Source organism: Herpailurus yagouaroundi, unplaced genomic scaffold, assembly GCF_014898765.1.
Source record: "Herpailurus yagouaroundi ecotype Mexico unplaced genomic scaffold, PumYag 186, whole genome shotgun sequence".
NCBI classification, from domain to species: domain Eukaryota; kingdom Metazoa; phylum Chordata; class Mammalia; order Carnivora; family Felidae; genus Herpailurus; species Herpailurus yagouaroundi.
In genome coordinates this window covers 4040311-4057304 of record NW_024412417.1, presented here as the reverse complement: position 1 = coordinate 4057304, position 16994 = coordinate 4040311, and the positions used below count along the sequence as shown (strand labels likewise).

At 39.1% G+C, this 16994-nt stretch overlaps 1 protein-coding gene across 2 annotated transcripts in view; it reads right to left on the bottom strand.

The window, feature by feature from the left end:
• Positions 1-254: 254 nt before the first annotated feature.
• SLC26A7 (solute carrier family 26 member 7) overlaps positions 255-16994 on the bottom strand; it is a 120334-nt gene continuing 103594 nt past the window's right edge. For both annotated transcript variants that reach the window (XM_040493955.1, XM_040493956.1), the window contains 4 exons: positions 9440-9540; positions 4711-4765; positions 4529-4632; positions 255-3289 (listed from right to left, as the gene is read on the bottom strand). In XM_040493955.1, the coding sequence (XP_040349889.1) occupies positions 3254-3289; positions 4529-4632; positions 4711-4765; positions 9440-9540 (296 nt within the window). In that variant the 3' untranslated portion in view covers positions 255-3253. The remainder of the gene's footprint in view (positions 3290-4528; positions 4633-4710; positions 4766-9439; positions 9541-16994) is intronic.

Genomic DNA, 16994 nt, shown 5'->3' with positions numbered 1-16994 from the left:
AAGATGTAAACCTGGTCAAAGAGGATCGTGCAAATGTTGTCTTGCAGCAAAAAGTACCCTTATTAGCAGTCCATAAATTAAAGCATAATATCTTACAATCCTACGTTGATATTTTATAAGAACATATTACCAAGAACAATAGATACTTCCAGGAATTTTCAACACATGGTGGTCAGTCTAAGAAAGCAATATGTATTATTTGCTTTGCAGGAGAGTAAATACTTGGAAATAATGGACACAGATCCAGTCAAGCATAATAGTTCTCATATTTCAATTTATTTCCATGTAAATTGGTTGTTACATGCTGAGTTAGTACAAAGAATTATAAAAGAGATGATTAAATGCATTGAAAAATATAGAAAAATAAGTGCAGCATATTAGACTACATGATTTTTAACTAAAAATCTTTGGATTATGAAGGCACCACTGAACTCATTTGAAATTTTGCAACAAACTCCCACAGAATACAGAACGTGCATTTCTAAGGCATATGTATGTTCAACAACATACTAATATATTTTGGTAACCACTAAATGTCAAACATTATCCATACAGGGTAGTAACACATTAATGTTTTCATTAAAAAAGAAAGATCTCTTTCCTCATTACATTACGCATTTATAGAATAGAGAGCTGTCAAATAAATTATTGCAAAGTATTTCAAGCTAGACCTTATAACACTTGAATCATATAATCGGGGGCAAATAACCTTTAAAATGAAAGATAAATGGTAAAATTTAAGGGCATTTAATTTGCATAAATGTAATGTTAACAGTCTTTTCCTGGTTTCATATTTTATGCTTAATTTATATATGTCACTCTATTGGGTCCTTAACACTCTTATAGGTCAGTTTTAATTTTTTCGAATTTTATTTTACCAGAATAAGTAATATGGAAGTAGTTTATCATATATAAAAATAAGGTGATCTCATAAAAATAATTTAGCACAACTAGAAACATTCTAGCATCAAGATAATTTTATAGTTCCTTTGTTAACGCTTGCTTTGAAATAAATATGTATATTTTAGAATCTTGTGTGTATAAAACTAAAAGTCAACTTTGGGCTCTCAGAACTCAATTGCAAGGAATTCTTCCATGTTAATGGTCATTGCGACCTTGGGATGCAGAAGAAGACTTAGAACAAAGAGCTTTACAGGGTGTATGGTTTGGTCTTCCTTTACTTTAAAAATAATGTTAGCATTTGACACTCAAGTTATTGGCTTTAAAGTTTTATCTATTAAACTTCTAGTATAAACATAGAAATGCATTCAAATACACCTGCCCAGACAGTATTGCGTCAGCTTTAACAATAAAATAGAACAAACCACCCATTGATTAACCATAATGATTTGAAGGGCATCCATGGTCCATAATCTCTAACAAATTATAAAATTCCTGCAGTGCATGAATTTAATTATAGGCCAAAGCTACAGAGCAAAATATTGATTCAGACACAGCAAAAATATTTTTTCTTTTCTTAACTTTCCTTGACTTATGTTTACATGCCAACACCAATGGATTTCGGATGGTAAAAGCTGCCACCATCCAACATTGGGATAATTTAAATGGACAAAACAGAGTGAAATTCCTTTCTCTAAGGACATTTTCCTTCTAATTCTTACCCCCTCTTTTTCTTGGAACCATATTTGATGAGAATGAAGGTTGGCCTCACTCATTTTGATCCAAATTAGTGATGAAAAGATTGAGGCTTCCTTTGGGACAAAGACTTTTCTTTTTAGTTCATGTCAACCAAAAAAACTGAAATTGAAATGGTAGGGTAAGTTATGAGATTCACAACATTTATTATTCCCTTTCATTTTAACGCATTGTGCTACCTATGATTTAATGTGAAAATTAAGGGCCATGTGAACGTTTACCACACCTTTGTTAGGGACCATTACATCACTTGGCAGGGAGTCGAAGTTTCATACAGATGCCCACAAAAATACCCAAATGGCCAGTCTTTAAATTTTGTTTTCACCCTACTTTTCGAATGCACTTTAAAGTGCCTGCCTCTTTGTTACACTGGCAATTTCAAGAACAGTTTCCACACTTTCAAATGTAAGCATAATTATATACCTAGACCTATCTTCGAAAATGAGTTTCTTCATAAGTGTATCAAATCACCTGATAGAAATATGAACCTCTGTAATTGTATGTGATTGCAAATATATATACAAGCATGAAAATGATAATTTATTCAGGTCACCCTGGCCTGTGGTGTTTGTCAATTACCCTGCTGATTTGGTAGATTTACAGATAATCACACATCCAAGTCCTACTCTAACAAAAGAAAAACATCCTATGGAGACCTCTCTATCTATCTATCTATCTATCTGGACAGAAGGAGATAAATGTATTATATTGATTGTATCTCTGAAACAGGAAAGTCCCAAATTACTACAATTAATTGTATTAGAATAGGACAAAGCTATTCTACTGGTGGTATTTATTTTCTCATCTAAAAATCATATTTGTGAAAAAGTATAAAATATGCAACTTCCATATGCTCTGGCTCCAACAAAACCTAAGGTAAAACAGAGACTTTCTGGGGTTGGAATGCAGAAATTTGGGCTAAGCATTTCCAATATTCGTAGTAAAACGGACTAATTTCGAGAACTTGGTCACTGGGATACGAGTTATCTTGAAAATAATGCTGAAGACTTCCTTTCATGGAAAGATATGGAAAACAATGGATTCTAGTTTGTCATTTGTTTTTGTCTGACTTCATCTCTGTGAATTTCATATCATATTGTATAAAGAAACATTTAATCTTACTGATGTTTAATGGCCTTTTTATGTTTTTGGAGGGGAAAATGGCACATTAGCTAAGTTGTTTTTATGTATTAGTTACAGATGATGCTGGGTTTTTACAAATGGCTTGCAAATGCTCTAAATCTCTTATGACAAAGTATTTCTCAGTTTTACAAGTTAACTTACAACAAAACAGACATAAAACAACACAAAATACCGTGGCAAAGGAAATAAATTCGTATTTGCCTCTCAGTACAGAAAAAACTAAATGCATACCAATTTTTACAAAATAACTATACGATAACCTACTTACTAACAAAGATTAAGGAAATTTCCTGGTGAATCTTGAGCAGTGGCTATGCGGTTATTAAGTCACATCGTACTTATAGTAGAGGTCATCTGTAGGATCTCAGCAACAAAAAAGGGTGTGCAAAATGTCAGAGTATGGCCACTTCAGGGCAGTTGCTAAAGACAAGAGCTGTACTGTAGCAACAGGGTCTCAGACTTCACTGTGATCGCTGAGTTTGCTCAAATTCTAAAATAGGAGAGGAATAAAAAAGGACATGTTCGACTCCTAAATTGCTACCACAACCAAAGAAAGTAGCAACTCATGCAAGCTGCCCAGCCAAGTTAAGCAGATAGACATTCTACCACACATCAGAGTACAGAGGTTTAAAGCTCCAAGTCCAAGGTCAGACTGCTGACATCGAAACCAGCTCTCCCACTTACAAGTGGTATCACTTCCCTAGGCCTAAGTTTGCTCATTTCTAAAAACAGGTTAAAGAATAGTATCTACGGGACGCCTGGGTGGCTCAGTCAGTTGGGCATCCAACTTCAGCTCAGGTCATGATCTCACAGTTTGTGAGTTCGAGCCCCACGTCAGGCTCAGTGCTGACAGCTCAGAGCCTGGAGCTTGCCTTAGATTCTGTGTCTCCCTCTCTCTCTGCCCCTCCCCTGTTCAAGCTCTGTCTCTGTCTCAAAAATAAATAAAAACATTAAAAAAAAAAATAGTATCTACGTTCCAGATCTAATGAATTAATACAGGTAAAGCTCTTGGGATATTTCTGGAATATAATGAATATTCAATAAATGTTAGGTGTATAATAATAGTAATAATAATAATTGTGCTATTATTATTATTTTACAAATACATACTGTTCTGATTGAATATAATAGGGATGACTCTGGGAAGCACCGAATGCTGTTCTAGGGATGACAGAAAGCAAAATGATTCAAAGCTAATGAAAAATTGCAGGATGTAAAAGCTTTGGGAACAGTTCTAAAACTAACCATAAAGGCCAGTATTTGGAAGATAATTTTGACACTTCATATCATGGGAGTGCTGGACTCTGCAAATAATATTTCCAAAGATGGCAATATGAACTGAGAGGCAAGGGTATCGGAGCAGAAAAAAAGCTATAAGGCTAAGTCCAAAGTATTAGCATTCGACAGAGGTGGATTCAAATTCCCAGGATCATGGATCCTGGAAGAAGCATTTATTTTACAAGCAAGTAGAATGCACTTCATAGGTGATTCCCAAATCCTCTAAACAGTGATATTGTTAGAAGACCCAAATTATTAAACAATGTTCATGACTGATCCAAGTAAGGAATGGAAACATCCCTTTGCTGTAGCAGAGGACTCTGAGAGGGAGAAAATTATAATAGATTTTCTATATCACTGGGGTAATAGGTTAATATAAAAAAATGCAAAGCCCTTGATTCTACATTCTCATTTTTCTTATAACTCCTGAATGCCAACTTGCGTGGCTCACCTTATTTGAATAGATGTTACTTAAAGCGGCAGATACTGATTCAAAAGAAACTGGATTCTCTGAGTCTGGGTTTCCACAGTACTTCATTGCTTTTATCAAGGAAGCTACAAGAAAACACAAGTAATGTAAAGATAGAGTAGCAGAAGGATCATGTTCAATGTCAGCCAAGAATCCTCCCTTACCTGTGCAATGGGCTAATGATATTTCCACACTCCTGTTCTTACAGTCCATGTAAACCTAAAAGAATTAAAATAGTGTACCCACAATTAGTTCATCATAGCAGGCAGGAAAGAAAAAGGCGGACTTAAGACAAAAGAGTATCTAGTTTAAAAGAAAAAAAAAAAGCCAATATTTATGATGTCAGACCACCAGAGGGAGGCATTGTTACACAGTCAGGCATCCCCTGACAAACTTGTAAAAGAGACTGCCTTAGCCAACTAAGATTAACGCACTAGGGTATTTAACCTTCACTGCAACTAAGCTTGGCTACTTAAATTTTCATTTAATACATGAAACATCGTTTAATAAAAATTAAAAGACCACATTTCCTTCCCTTTAAGAATGATATAAAATTGTTCTCAACCTTCTCTTATCGGAAGGACCCATTTACAAAAGTGATGAACACTGGTGACCCGCTGCTTAGTTTAATATTTTACAACAATTTGTGCATATTCATGTACTCTCAGATCCCATGTATGGATGGAGAACTGAGAACCAAAAGAATCGAAGGCAAATTTCATTGCCCAACTTCCATTTTTAAAAGTCCATCAAGTTGAGAGATCCTAACTAATTTGCTTAGTGTACTTTAGAGTCTTGCCTCATTCAGGTCCTAGGAAATATCAGGTAGGAACACCTTACTGAAGGCTCTCATTTTAAATTCACCCAGACCAAAGTCAGCCCATGAAACTCAGTGACAATAAATTGAGAAGTTTTAGCAACTCTAGGATGGATTTGGTTATGTAATAGAGATGTATCTTACATATAAAATATAGAAAGTTGCATTTACAACACATTATAAGAATATGCATGATATATCCAAAAATATTCCCTTATATGATTCCAGAAGTAAGCAGTTATATTTTAGAACAACTGTAGAATAATGGCAGATGTGTCACTCTGAGCATGAAAAAACAAGCAAACAAACTATACATGGATTGAGACTTTGCCATTGAGTAAATGGCTCCTGTCTTTGTAAGTGAAAAGGATTAATTCAAGGTGACTGGTCAGTGTTTGACTTTTTCTGGAGCGCAGGAGGCACACACACATTGCTGCAGGAGGCACACACACATTGTTGATGTTGATAAACATAATCACTGACCTTCCCCGCGTCCTAAGCAGAAGAATAAATAGAACTTGTTCCATTTCCTTCAACCTGTATAACTCTTAGGAGAATGTTCCTACCACTGCAGTGACTAAGGAAATAATCTAGGAATGGTAGGAAGTGGGAAGACACGCAGGCATGGCTCAAGAGACTCTGCGGCTCTTTACTCTGGACCCTCTTTCAGTGGCTGGAACTATGAAATGGTATTAGTCACAAGGATATTATTTGCATTTTAAGAAATGACTTTTCAAAATGAGAACAAATTATAAGAGCTAGAATTACTGAGTACTTATTAATTTCTAGAAACTTGGCTGTGTGCTTTCTTTGCAATACATCATTGCTAAGCTTTGCAACTTCATGCAGTGGGTATTTCTACTTCCAGTTCACAGAAAAGCAAATGCTTAGGCCCAGATAGTGCAACTAGCTATATGGCTAATATTTGGATAGGACTTATCTATCTTTAAAGCTAATGTTCTTAACATACATCATAATGTATCTATCTTTAAAGCTAATGTTCTTTTTATTTTTTAACATTTATTTATTTTTTGAGAGACAAAGAAAGAGCAGGAGCAGGAGAGGGGTAGAGGGAGAAGGAGACACAGAATCCGAAACAGGCTCCAGGCTCTGAGCCGTCAGCACAGAGCCCAATGTGGGGCTTGAACTCACGAACCATGAAATCATGACCTGAGCCGAAGTCGGAGGCTTAACGGACTGAGCCACCCAGGCGCCCCCTAATGCTAACGTTCTTAACATACATCACAATTTACTGTAACCATAATGAAATAAACTTAAGTAGTAATAAGGAAATTAAAAAAGGCAAATGGACACAAAATTGATGATGTTCTTATACACAGATGGAAGAAACCAGGCCAAGGGCAAATGGTATTTTCTGCTAATTTAAAAGTAAAACGCATTGGTTGATTTGCCCCATAATTCCATTATGTAGTATTTTAAGACCATGAAGATGAATGTAAAAAACAAACAAACAAACAAACAAAAAAACACCTTTCTTAATATGTCCTGTACCAAATTATTAGGATTCCTCTGAATTCCCACTCCGTGGGAATAGGTAATCATTTCCTCCTCTTGACAAACTGTAATCCTGATGTGCAATGTCTAGAGAGAGCGGCTAATAAACATTTGAGCATATTCAAAATAAATTTAAAATACTAGTAAACAAAAACTGCACATACTGGTCTTTCCCAGTAAATGGACAATCAATCCTAATCTTGTTTTTCCCAAAATATGATCTTGGACCACTTGCCTCAGAATCACCTGTGGTTGTTTAAATCAAGATTCCTGGACCAAAACTAGGACCCAGAAGACTGCACTGTAGATGAGCACCCCCAGTGAGTCTAGTCTTCTGCACACACACTTAAGAGCACGCTTCCAGACCGTAACGACACAGAAGAAATAGAAATGCCAAACCACAAGGAGCCCCTACCCACCCCCTACCCACCTCCTCGCCCCACTGAAGAAATATCTGTCTACAGTCCAGATTTAGATGCAGGAAAACATGACATATTCAGGTTGAACTCTATGCCAAACTGTGCAAAGATTTTATAGTCAACAAAGAGAAAATAAAAGCATATTAATTAGGCAAAAGGGTGACATAACGAAAGTTGCCACTAGATTTAAGGCCTAGGATATTTAAAATGCAATTGTTGGGGCGCCTGGGTGGCGCAGTCGGTTGAGCGTCCGACTTCAGCCAGGTCACGATCTCGCGGTCCGTGAGTTCGAGCCCCGCGTCAGGCTCTGGGCTGACGGCTCAGAGCTTGGAGCCTGTTTCCGATTCTGTGTCTCCCTCTCTCTCTGCCCCTCCCCCGTTCATGCTCTGTCTCTCTCTGTCCCAAAAATAAATAAACGTTGAAAAAAAAAATAAAATAAAATACAATTGTTTTTGCACAATTTGTTTTCTAAATATCTGCTCATGATGAATGAAACAAAATTGTCCCATCATTTTCACAAGATGAATACACAGTGATCCAGGAGGTAACCCTGGATAATACCTTGTAGCCAGTGTGACAGTACTGGGACTACACTCTCTGACAGTCACACACTAAGCATCTTCCCCTCCCCATAGTCCCAGCCTTATCTCCATAGGAAAGCGATACTAAAGGTGATCTTTGCACTATGTTCTCGGGTTTTTTTTTTTTTTTTTTTGCACTATCTTGAATTTGGAAGGTTGGACACTGCAAATTTATGTTTATAAATGAATAGAGGCACAATTACGCAACACCACAGAAAACAACCAACACCCATAATGTAAAACTGTTTGGAAACTACTGATCTTAACTCTTTAAAAGTCCATTTTTGATTTCTACGTCTTTCCCTGATAAGTAACTAATACAAGCCTATCCTCCATAAATAAGTAGACGACTGACCAAAAATATACAAACGACTGTTTTCAGACGGTGAGAACAAGGAGCACAGGACTGAGTTCCCTGAAACAAAGAAACACAAGAAACAAGTTCTCCAGTATCTCAGCTTTCTGCACAAAGCAGCTTCTGGGCCAGAGCACGATGGAGGCCTTAGTAAAATGCAAGAGCTTCCCTGAGCTACACAGTCAGAACTGGAGTTCAGGAAGGGCTAGGTGGGTGAGACCTGTGGGGAAGAGTCGAGGAAATGAGGGAGATGAGCAGAGAAAGAGCTCCAGAAATTTTCACAGGATTTTGATTAAGTTTCTGGCAGAATACAAAGCTACCCATGGGGGAGACTAGTAGGTGAGGGTAGGGAATCTCTGGGGAGAAGAACCCAGAGACAGGTAAGCTGAGCTCCAGGCCACAGAAGCTGGGAGAAGGCTGAGGTTTGTTGAAGAACAGAGGTTTTTCTATCCTCAAGAGCCTCCCCCAACAAATTTAGGATACTGAGGGAGGGAACAAATGGAAACGAGAAGGAGCTAACTTCCCTGTTGACATAGCATTTACTCAAAAAAGTAGAGGAAAAAAAATCCAGAAGTGTCTGAGTTTTCCTTGAATTGGAAAAACTAGGTGCTCTGCCGTCTGTTGGAATGTCTTGTGAGCTATGTTGATTTTGAAGAAATAAGCAGCTTTATTTTTTGCACACCAAGGTCATGGAGACACCATGAAGATCATAGGGTAGAGAAGTCAGCACCGTCATCTGATAGAATGGAGAAAAGCCTGTGCACTGGGGGCTGTTCCAGAAACCAGATATGGTATCTGCTCAAACTATACCCCCGAGGAGGGTAAGAGAAAACATCTTTCCATCACCGAGGCCACTTTCTCACAAAGGGGTCTTTTCTTTCTAGAAGCCCGAAAGCTGACTTCCCAAAATGCACTGTGCTCAGTACATCTCACGCCTGCATTCTCTTCTCTCTGACTACCCCACGTGAATCCCCCCCCGATACCCCCCCCCCCCCCCCCCCCCCCCAAACACACACACCAGAGGCTTGATGGGATCACCTGAACACAAATCTATGGCAGTGGGAGTTGTAAAGTTCTATGTTCCTTGGGGAGAATGAGTGAGATGAGTACTAAAACAAGTGGGTTCAAGACCCCAGAGCTGAGACAGTAGGTGGTGCAAACCCCCATTACTGAAGAAAAGGGAAAGAATCAGTCCAAACACAATACCTCAACAAGCATGGAGACTCCGGAATAGTCAAAAAAGGTTACTCCACTGCAGTCCAGGATTAAAAAGCATTTCTCACTGGGGCATGGCTGTGAAGCTTCTTCTGTAGGAGAAACAGAGACTTGGGTTAGAGAGAATTCGAGATTTCAGCTGCAGACTTTGTTGAACCGTGGAAAGGTAACAGTGGCCTCGTGTGCAACAAGACTGGTTCCAAACACTCTTCGGGTCTTTTATTCTTCAGTGAATTACTAATGACTTCTGAAATCTTTAATTTTTAATTATTTGAACGTTATTTCAGGCAATTCTTACATAACTCCGAGAGGAACATGGGATAGGTTAATTACAGAGAGATGCACGGAAGCTCAGCACGTTTAAGTGATTTCGAAAGAACACCTGGCAAGTCTGGGCCAACCACAGACTAGAGTCGAGGCCTCCAGGCCTTCTGAATAGCACTCTGTCCACAATATCACCCAGGCTCCTTCACGGGTATGCCCTAAGGTAGAGCCCTGTTTTGTGGTGTCTGGAGATTCATTGCTGGGGCTTGTCTCTTGGGCTTGGAAGGGATGTGTGTGAGGGACCCTAAAAATTAAGCTTGATTTGGTTCACAGTAAATCTGCCTCTCAGTGTACCCGATAGGGAAAAAAATTTACGTAGGAGATCAAGACCTCTTATTTGCCGACGTCTTGATGGCCACAGTTTCCTTGTGTGAAATGACTTATTTCTACGCAATGACAAGGTCCCTCTAAGAACTGATATGGCTCTCAGAGCAGACCATGTGAGGTAAGATACTTCTATGGTTAGTAGGCAAAATCTATCATATAAACTCCAATTCATTAATTATTATGAAATTCTCTGAAGAAATAAATAATTTTTTAATGTTTATTTATTTATTTTGAGAGAGGGAGAGAGAGAGACAGCACAAGTGGGGGAGGAACAGAGAGAGAGAGGGAGAGAGAGAATCCCAAGAAGCCTCCTCATGTGTCAACCTGACATGGGGCTCCAACCCATGAACTGTGAGAGCATGATCTGAGCCAAAACCAAGAGTCAGATGCTTAACCGATTGAGCCGCCCAGGTGTCCCTCTGAAGAAATAAATTCTTAATTGGAATAGTTTTGCTATTTAAAATACCCATGTTTTTCCCCTAGCGTGGCTACAAAAACGTGGGAATATGGTTGTTTCTCAGCACTGGAGGGAAGTGGAAGGGAAATTGTGTATTTTTTGAAAACTGCTGCTTAGAGGTAAAAAGAGTGTCAAACATTGAACATTTATATATAGCAGTAATTGTTAGAAAAAAGAGAACTGCTACAAAGTTACTCAGCTATAGGATTTGTTTCCAAGTTTCAGCTTCAGATTTATATTCATATTTATTATTTGAAATGACAACTATGGAGCACGTACTATGTTTAGGAAACTTTTTGAACACAGTAGTTCAAATGTAGTTCAAACTATAAGGTTTCAACACTGTACTGGGTGATACAAATGTCAGTAAAATACTATTCCTTTCTTCTAGGAGCTCATCCTTGAGTGCCGAGGGTAGGATTGGTATATAAATGACATGACAAATGAAAAAGAATGGGAATTTACAAGAAGAAGTCCCTCGAGTGATCACTCAAGGCTTCATTCAAAAGGAGCCTTGCAGGATGTATAGGATTCCAAAAAGTAAGACACACTGTGACTATTCCAACTATATGGACAGCTGTAATTAAACGCTAATGACAGTTTGAGATTTCAAACTCCTCCTTCTCCCAGGCAACCAACATATATTGAGCACCTAATGTGTGCCAGGCACTCCAGCAGTGCCTTCTGTTTTCCTGTTTCTTTCCTAGAAAGGAGGGCCAACAAGTATAGGTTTAGGCTATATACCATTGGCCCCAAATGGTAAGTTAGAACTTTAAACCTAAAAGCTACCATAACTTAGCTCTTATGGACCACTCAGTAGTAATCATTACCATTCACTCTTTGCCTAATTAAACACGGACCTACCTCTACTAATGCAGAGGCTCTTATTTATATCCTTAGATATAATGTGCCCTGCTCATGATCAGAGATAGGAGGGGATTAAGATCACAGGAAAAAGAAAAATTCATATCCAAAGCAAAGGCAAATAGTGGAATGTTGACTGATATTTATTCCTCTTACCTCTTAGTCCCATAAATACACATGCACACACACACACACACACACATACACATATACACACACAGGTTGGCACTAGAATAATTGGAGTATAGATACTGCTATTTCATTTTGTTTAGAGGTACAGAGACAGAATGTCCAAAAGCATGTTAATTCATTGTTTTTCCTAAAAGAAGCTACATAAATTATTATCTACAACTATTACAGTATGGCATGAGTTCTATCATCCCCATCCCTTAGCCAGACAGACATGGCTAATCAATCACGGTATTTTTTTTTACAATTTTTATCAACTTGGTGCTTCAGGAAGCCACTGCTAGTTCACAAGAAGCTTATTTGCCAGTCTGAACTTAATACTACAATGAGAAAACAATCTATGTAGATGTTATTTAGAGGGATTGATCACTGGATCCAAACGACCAGAAAGTGATGGTAAAAGGTACAGAAAATTCTTTAAGAACCAAGTTTTTTTTTCTTCCCTATCCTATCACACTTAATTTCACTTGTAAACTGTACTTGTCACTATTTATATTTTCTTTTGGTTATTTTATAATTTAAGTGGTAATAGATTGTTAACTATAAAAATGTTTGGGTTGTATCAACAGCCATACAAAAATTTCCCTTCTATGGTCTCAGTCGGCTTGCTTTGTCTTTCACTTTACATCCAGGTTCCTCTTTCCTGTTCCTTTAATCAAAATATGGGCATATTTGCAGGCCATTCAAAACAAAACAAAATAGAATAAGACAAAAGAATTGTGCCATGTAGCTGTAGATAATAATTTAAGTAAGCTATTTTAAGGGAAGCAATTCATAATGCCTTTTCCAAATAAAGAAGACATCTTTAATGGTAAGTTACCAATTCTCTCAAATGAAAATTTAAATAGAATGGACACTTCTGAAATCTTTCCAAAACAAGTGAAGTTTTCTTTTACACAGTACCCTCTCGGTTCTGCTATTGTACTGATTTTATGGCTATAACCTTGTGTTCTAAGCTTCTAAGTAAATCAACCAGTGCAATAAAAATCACATTGTCGTAGAAAAGAGTAAAGTGAATTCACAGCTAATATCCTGCCTTAAGCAAAATGAGGTAAGCTTGGAGCATGTGCAAAGGAGACAACTAATCTATACCCATGTGGGATGTGGTAAATGATGGGCTTTATCTACAAAAAACAACATTTCAGAAAGAAATTAACCATCAGGTGTGAGTGGGCAATTAACTCCAGACTGTGGAAGCAAGCTCTCTCCTGTAGAATATTCATTAACTCCTTTAATTAAAAAGTATTCATAGTTGCATAATTTAGGAGTGCTTTTCATATACTTTAAAAGGTTCTTGACAGTCTGTGAGTCACTCATAATTTTTTAAGAGAAGGAATTTTCTGTTGATATCAATTAACTATTGAGAAGCAGATTTACATCTCTAATTTTTCACAAAAAAAAACAAGGAGATACGAAATATTTAGAACTGTAACATTCTCTTTGGAAAACATGTACTCATATTGTCGAGCATCTCATTTGTTCTTCACTCATTTGTTCATTCATTCATTCAAGCAATCAGTCAATACAGACATATTTTGGGCTGAGTGCTGTCCTAAGTAAGGCAAGGAGAGTGGTAAACAAGAGAGATGATGGTCCCTGCCCTCAATAGACACAACCACACCAGGAAGTCAGCCGATTGAATCAGAAATTTGAAATTTTCTGAAGGCTGGAAAAATCACGCAGAAAGTGTTAAGGACATAGAGGACTGACCTGGTGTGGTAGACAGAATCATGCCCCCCAAAGATGTGCATATCTTAATCCCCAGAACCTGTAAACATGTTGTTACATGGCAAAAGGAATTCTATTGATTTGATTAAGTTAAGGACCTTAAGATAGGGAGATTAACCTAGGTCATCCAGGGGGGGCACAATGTAATCACAAGGGTCCTTAGGAGAGGGAGACAGGAGGGTGGGAATCAGAGAAGCTGTGGTGATGAAAGAAGAGGTCAAAGAGAAATCTGACAATGCCACACCGCTGGTTGGAAAATGGAGGAAGGGGCCAGGAGTCATGGAGTGCAGATGGCCTCCAGAAGTTGGAAAAAGCAAGGAAATAAATGGATTCTCCTCTAAAGCCTCCAGGAAGAATACAACCCTGACAAAGATTTGATTTTCTCCTGTGGGGTTCATTTCAGTCTCTGTCTTTTAAGACTATAAATGTGTGTTGTTTTAAGCCACTAAGTTTGTGGTAATTTGTGACAGAAGCAATAGAAAATCAGTGTACCTGGGTTGCTGCTTTGGGGAGTGAGGAGAGGTGGTGGGTGAGGGCAGGGAATTTGTTTTAGACTTCGGGATCCGTGAGAGCAGAAATCATGCCTGCTTTCTTCACCCTTGAACACGCAGCACTGATCATTGTGCCCGGGACTTAATAGATGTTCAGTAAGTACAAGAAACATGGGCTGAGGCAACAGAACATTAACTAATTAACTCAGGAATGAGAGAACAGAACACATGAGGGGAGATCTGGAGGAGGAGGTGAAGGTAAAGCTGGCAAACCATAGCGTGAAGAGAGATGTGCTCAGGAGTGCCTCTGGGGCGTTCCCAAGTGACTACAATGCTTTGGGGACACAGTCTACACATGGTAACAGAAGATTTCTTCACATTTGAGCAATTTGTGTTTTCATTCAGATAAATATGGTGCTTGCCATCTTATAATTTATGTAGCTTGTTTCATATATTTTGATTATTCAATCATGTGCTCAACAACAAATCTTCCCCTTCTGTGTAAATTACTGGGGGAGGGCATAGATTTTTTAATTCTCCCCCCTGTTTCCCACTCCCTTGCTCAGCTTTGTCTCTCTTTGGTTTAGTTACTTCCAGATTTATTTAGCATTCCCGCAAACCCACTGGACGTCTCCTGGACGTCTTATATTCCCCACTCTCCGAAGTAAAGTTACCTTCCCTTTTCACTCCCCACCCCCTCAGGTTCCACATCATCCCAGTGTGAGAGAGACAAAGCTTCAGAGTCATTGTTTTGCCCTCTCCCCTCCTCCGACACCCAAACAGTGCCAGCAGTGTTCATGACATGCTGAACTCTCTTTCAAATTCATCCTCTCCCTCTATTGTCATAACCCTGTGACCCTCAGCACTCTCCCTGCAGACTGCTTTCAGACCAGTCTCTCCTGTCCCAGCTTCGAGCATCCCTTCTTGTATGCATGCCCACTGGCAACAGGGACCCAAGTCCCGCCTCTGTCCCTAACTGCACAATTCAGAGCAAGTTAATTATCCCTTATGGGCCCCACCTTATTCATCAGTAACATGAAGGGTATCCTATCACCTATTTGAAAGCGGAAGTGTAGTATTTACTAATTACCTATTTCAGAGTTATACAGAGGAATGTCCTTTGAAAACTATCAAATGCTATACAGATATTGCCTATCCTGACAATTTTCATTCACTGACCAAGTGTTCATTGAACACAGAAGGATAATGCAATGAAAAGTTAAAATGTATTTCTTGCCTTAAACATCTAGTTAGAAGGAAAATATGCAGAAAAAGAACAAACTCTATAACCACTTAAGTCAATATGTGACTGAGTGAAGCATGTGGTATCTCTGCTTTTCTATTACTATGATCTCCATTTCACAGCTGAAGATACTGAATTCCAGGCTGTGCTGACAGCACGTTCCCCTGTACGGGTCTGGTTGACTTCTTTTTATACTTAATGGGATTGCCAAGCAGTGTGTCCTTCAATTTTCTTTTTACTTTTCTGTTAAATCTTGAAGACAGTATAAGGTCTGGATTGGCAGATCGAGGAGACAGTTCTGTTCAGGGGAATCCAAATAAAGGCTCGGAGCCAGGGATGACTGAATTCGATACCGGGGGGCCGTGAGTTGATTTATCTAACTTGGATAGAGGATTTGTGTAATGTGGAATGAAAGAGAAAGCAGTATAAGAAGATAAGAAAGGGCTTTAGGTGCCCTAAAGGGCTGAGGAGGGGGCACTGGGCCTACAGAAGGGAAACTTCACGATTAATCATGTGACAGACTTTCAAGTAAAGGTGATTTAAGATTCATCTGTCATCACACGACAGAATGAAGTCAGGACGGCAATTACCTCTCAGCTTGCATGTCAACACCAAGCATTCACAGTAGCTTCCCGCAGCCCTGTGGGGAAAAGTTCTCAGGCTACCTTGGCTCATAGGAGGAAGCGCCTTGACCTATTAGTTCTGTCTGAGGTGAGCATGGGACACTGGGTATTTTCTATCCATGGATTAAAACCCAGACTATCTCATGGCAGGAAAAAAAAAATTCTAATTCATTTTGAACATGATTAAGGACAGAATCAGAGTTGCAGAGGTGAAAATTTAAAGGTAATAAAACCAAGAGTTATAGATTTTAGTAATTAATTAAAGCCCAGGGAGGTGGGGCACCTGGGTGACTCAATCAGTTAAGCGTCGGGCTCTTCATTTCAGCTCAGGTCATGACGATCTCATGGTTCCAGAGATCGGAACTTGGAGCCCAGTGCAGGGCTCAAACTGACAGTGCAGAGCCTGCTTGGGATTCTCTCTCTCTGCCCCTCCCCCAAAATAAATAAACAACAACAAAAAATAAAGCACAGGGAAGGGAGGGCAGGATGGTGTTTCTGAACAAGAAGGAGAAATAGGAGGACTGATGATACTCTGGAGTGTCAGAGGACAGGAGGAGGACGCTAGAAGAAACATTCTGATCAACTAGTCCTGACTATTACAGAAGGGACACAACAAAAGTGATGGTGCCCATCAGTTGCTGCTCTGTGAAAAACGGGCCTGGCCTAGTGAGGCAGAGGTGACAACACTCTTAAAAGTTTCCAGGGCACCTGGATGGCTCAGTCAGTTGAGCGTCCGGCTCAGGTCATGATCTCGTGGTTTGTGGGGCTGAGCCTGGCATTGGGCTCTGTGCTGACAGCTCAGAGCCTGGAGCCTGCTTCAGATTCTGTTCTCCCTCTCTCTCTGCCTGTCCCCCATTCATGTTCTCTCTCTCTCTCTCTCAAAAATTTTTTGAGAATTTTTTTTTTAAAGTTTCCAGATAAGCAGGAGAATAAGACATTCAATAAATGATCATTAAATAAGTACTATACCAGTATTATGTAGGCATTCTTTGAGAACATGAGGCAGGATGAAGTACATTTACCACAAAAAGTTAGAAAAGACCAGGGGTGCCTGGGTGGCTCAGTTGATTAAGTGTCCAACTTCAGCTCAGGTCATGATCTCATGGTTTGTGAGTTCAAGGCCTGCCATCAGGCTCTGTGCTGACAGCTCAGAGCCTGGAGCCTGCTTCAGATCTGTGTCTCCCTCTCTCTCTGCTCCTCCCTTGCTCTCACTCTGTCTCTCTCTCTCTCTCTCTCTCTCTCTCTCTCTCTCAAAAATAAACAGTAAAAAATTAAAAAAAAAAAAAAAAAAAGAGACCAG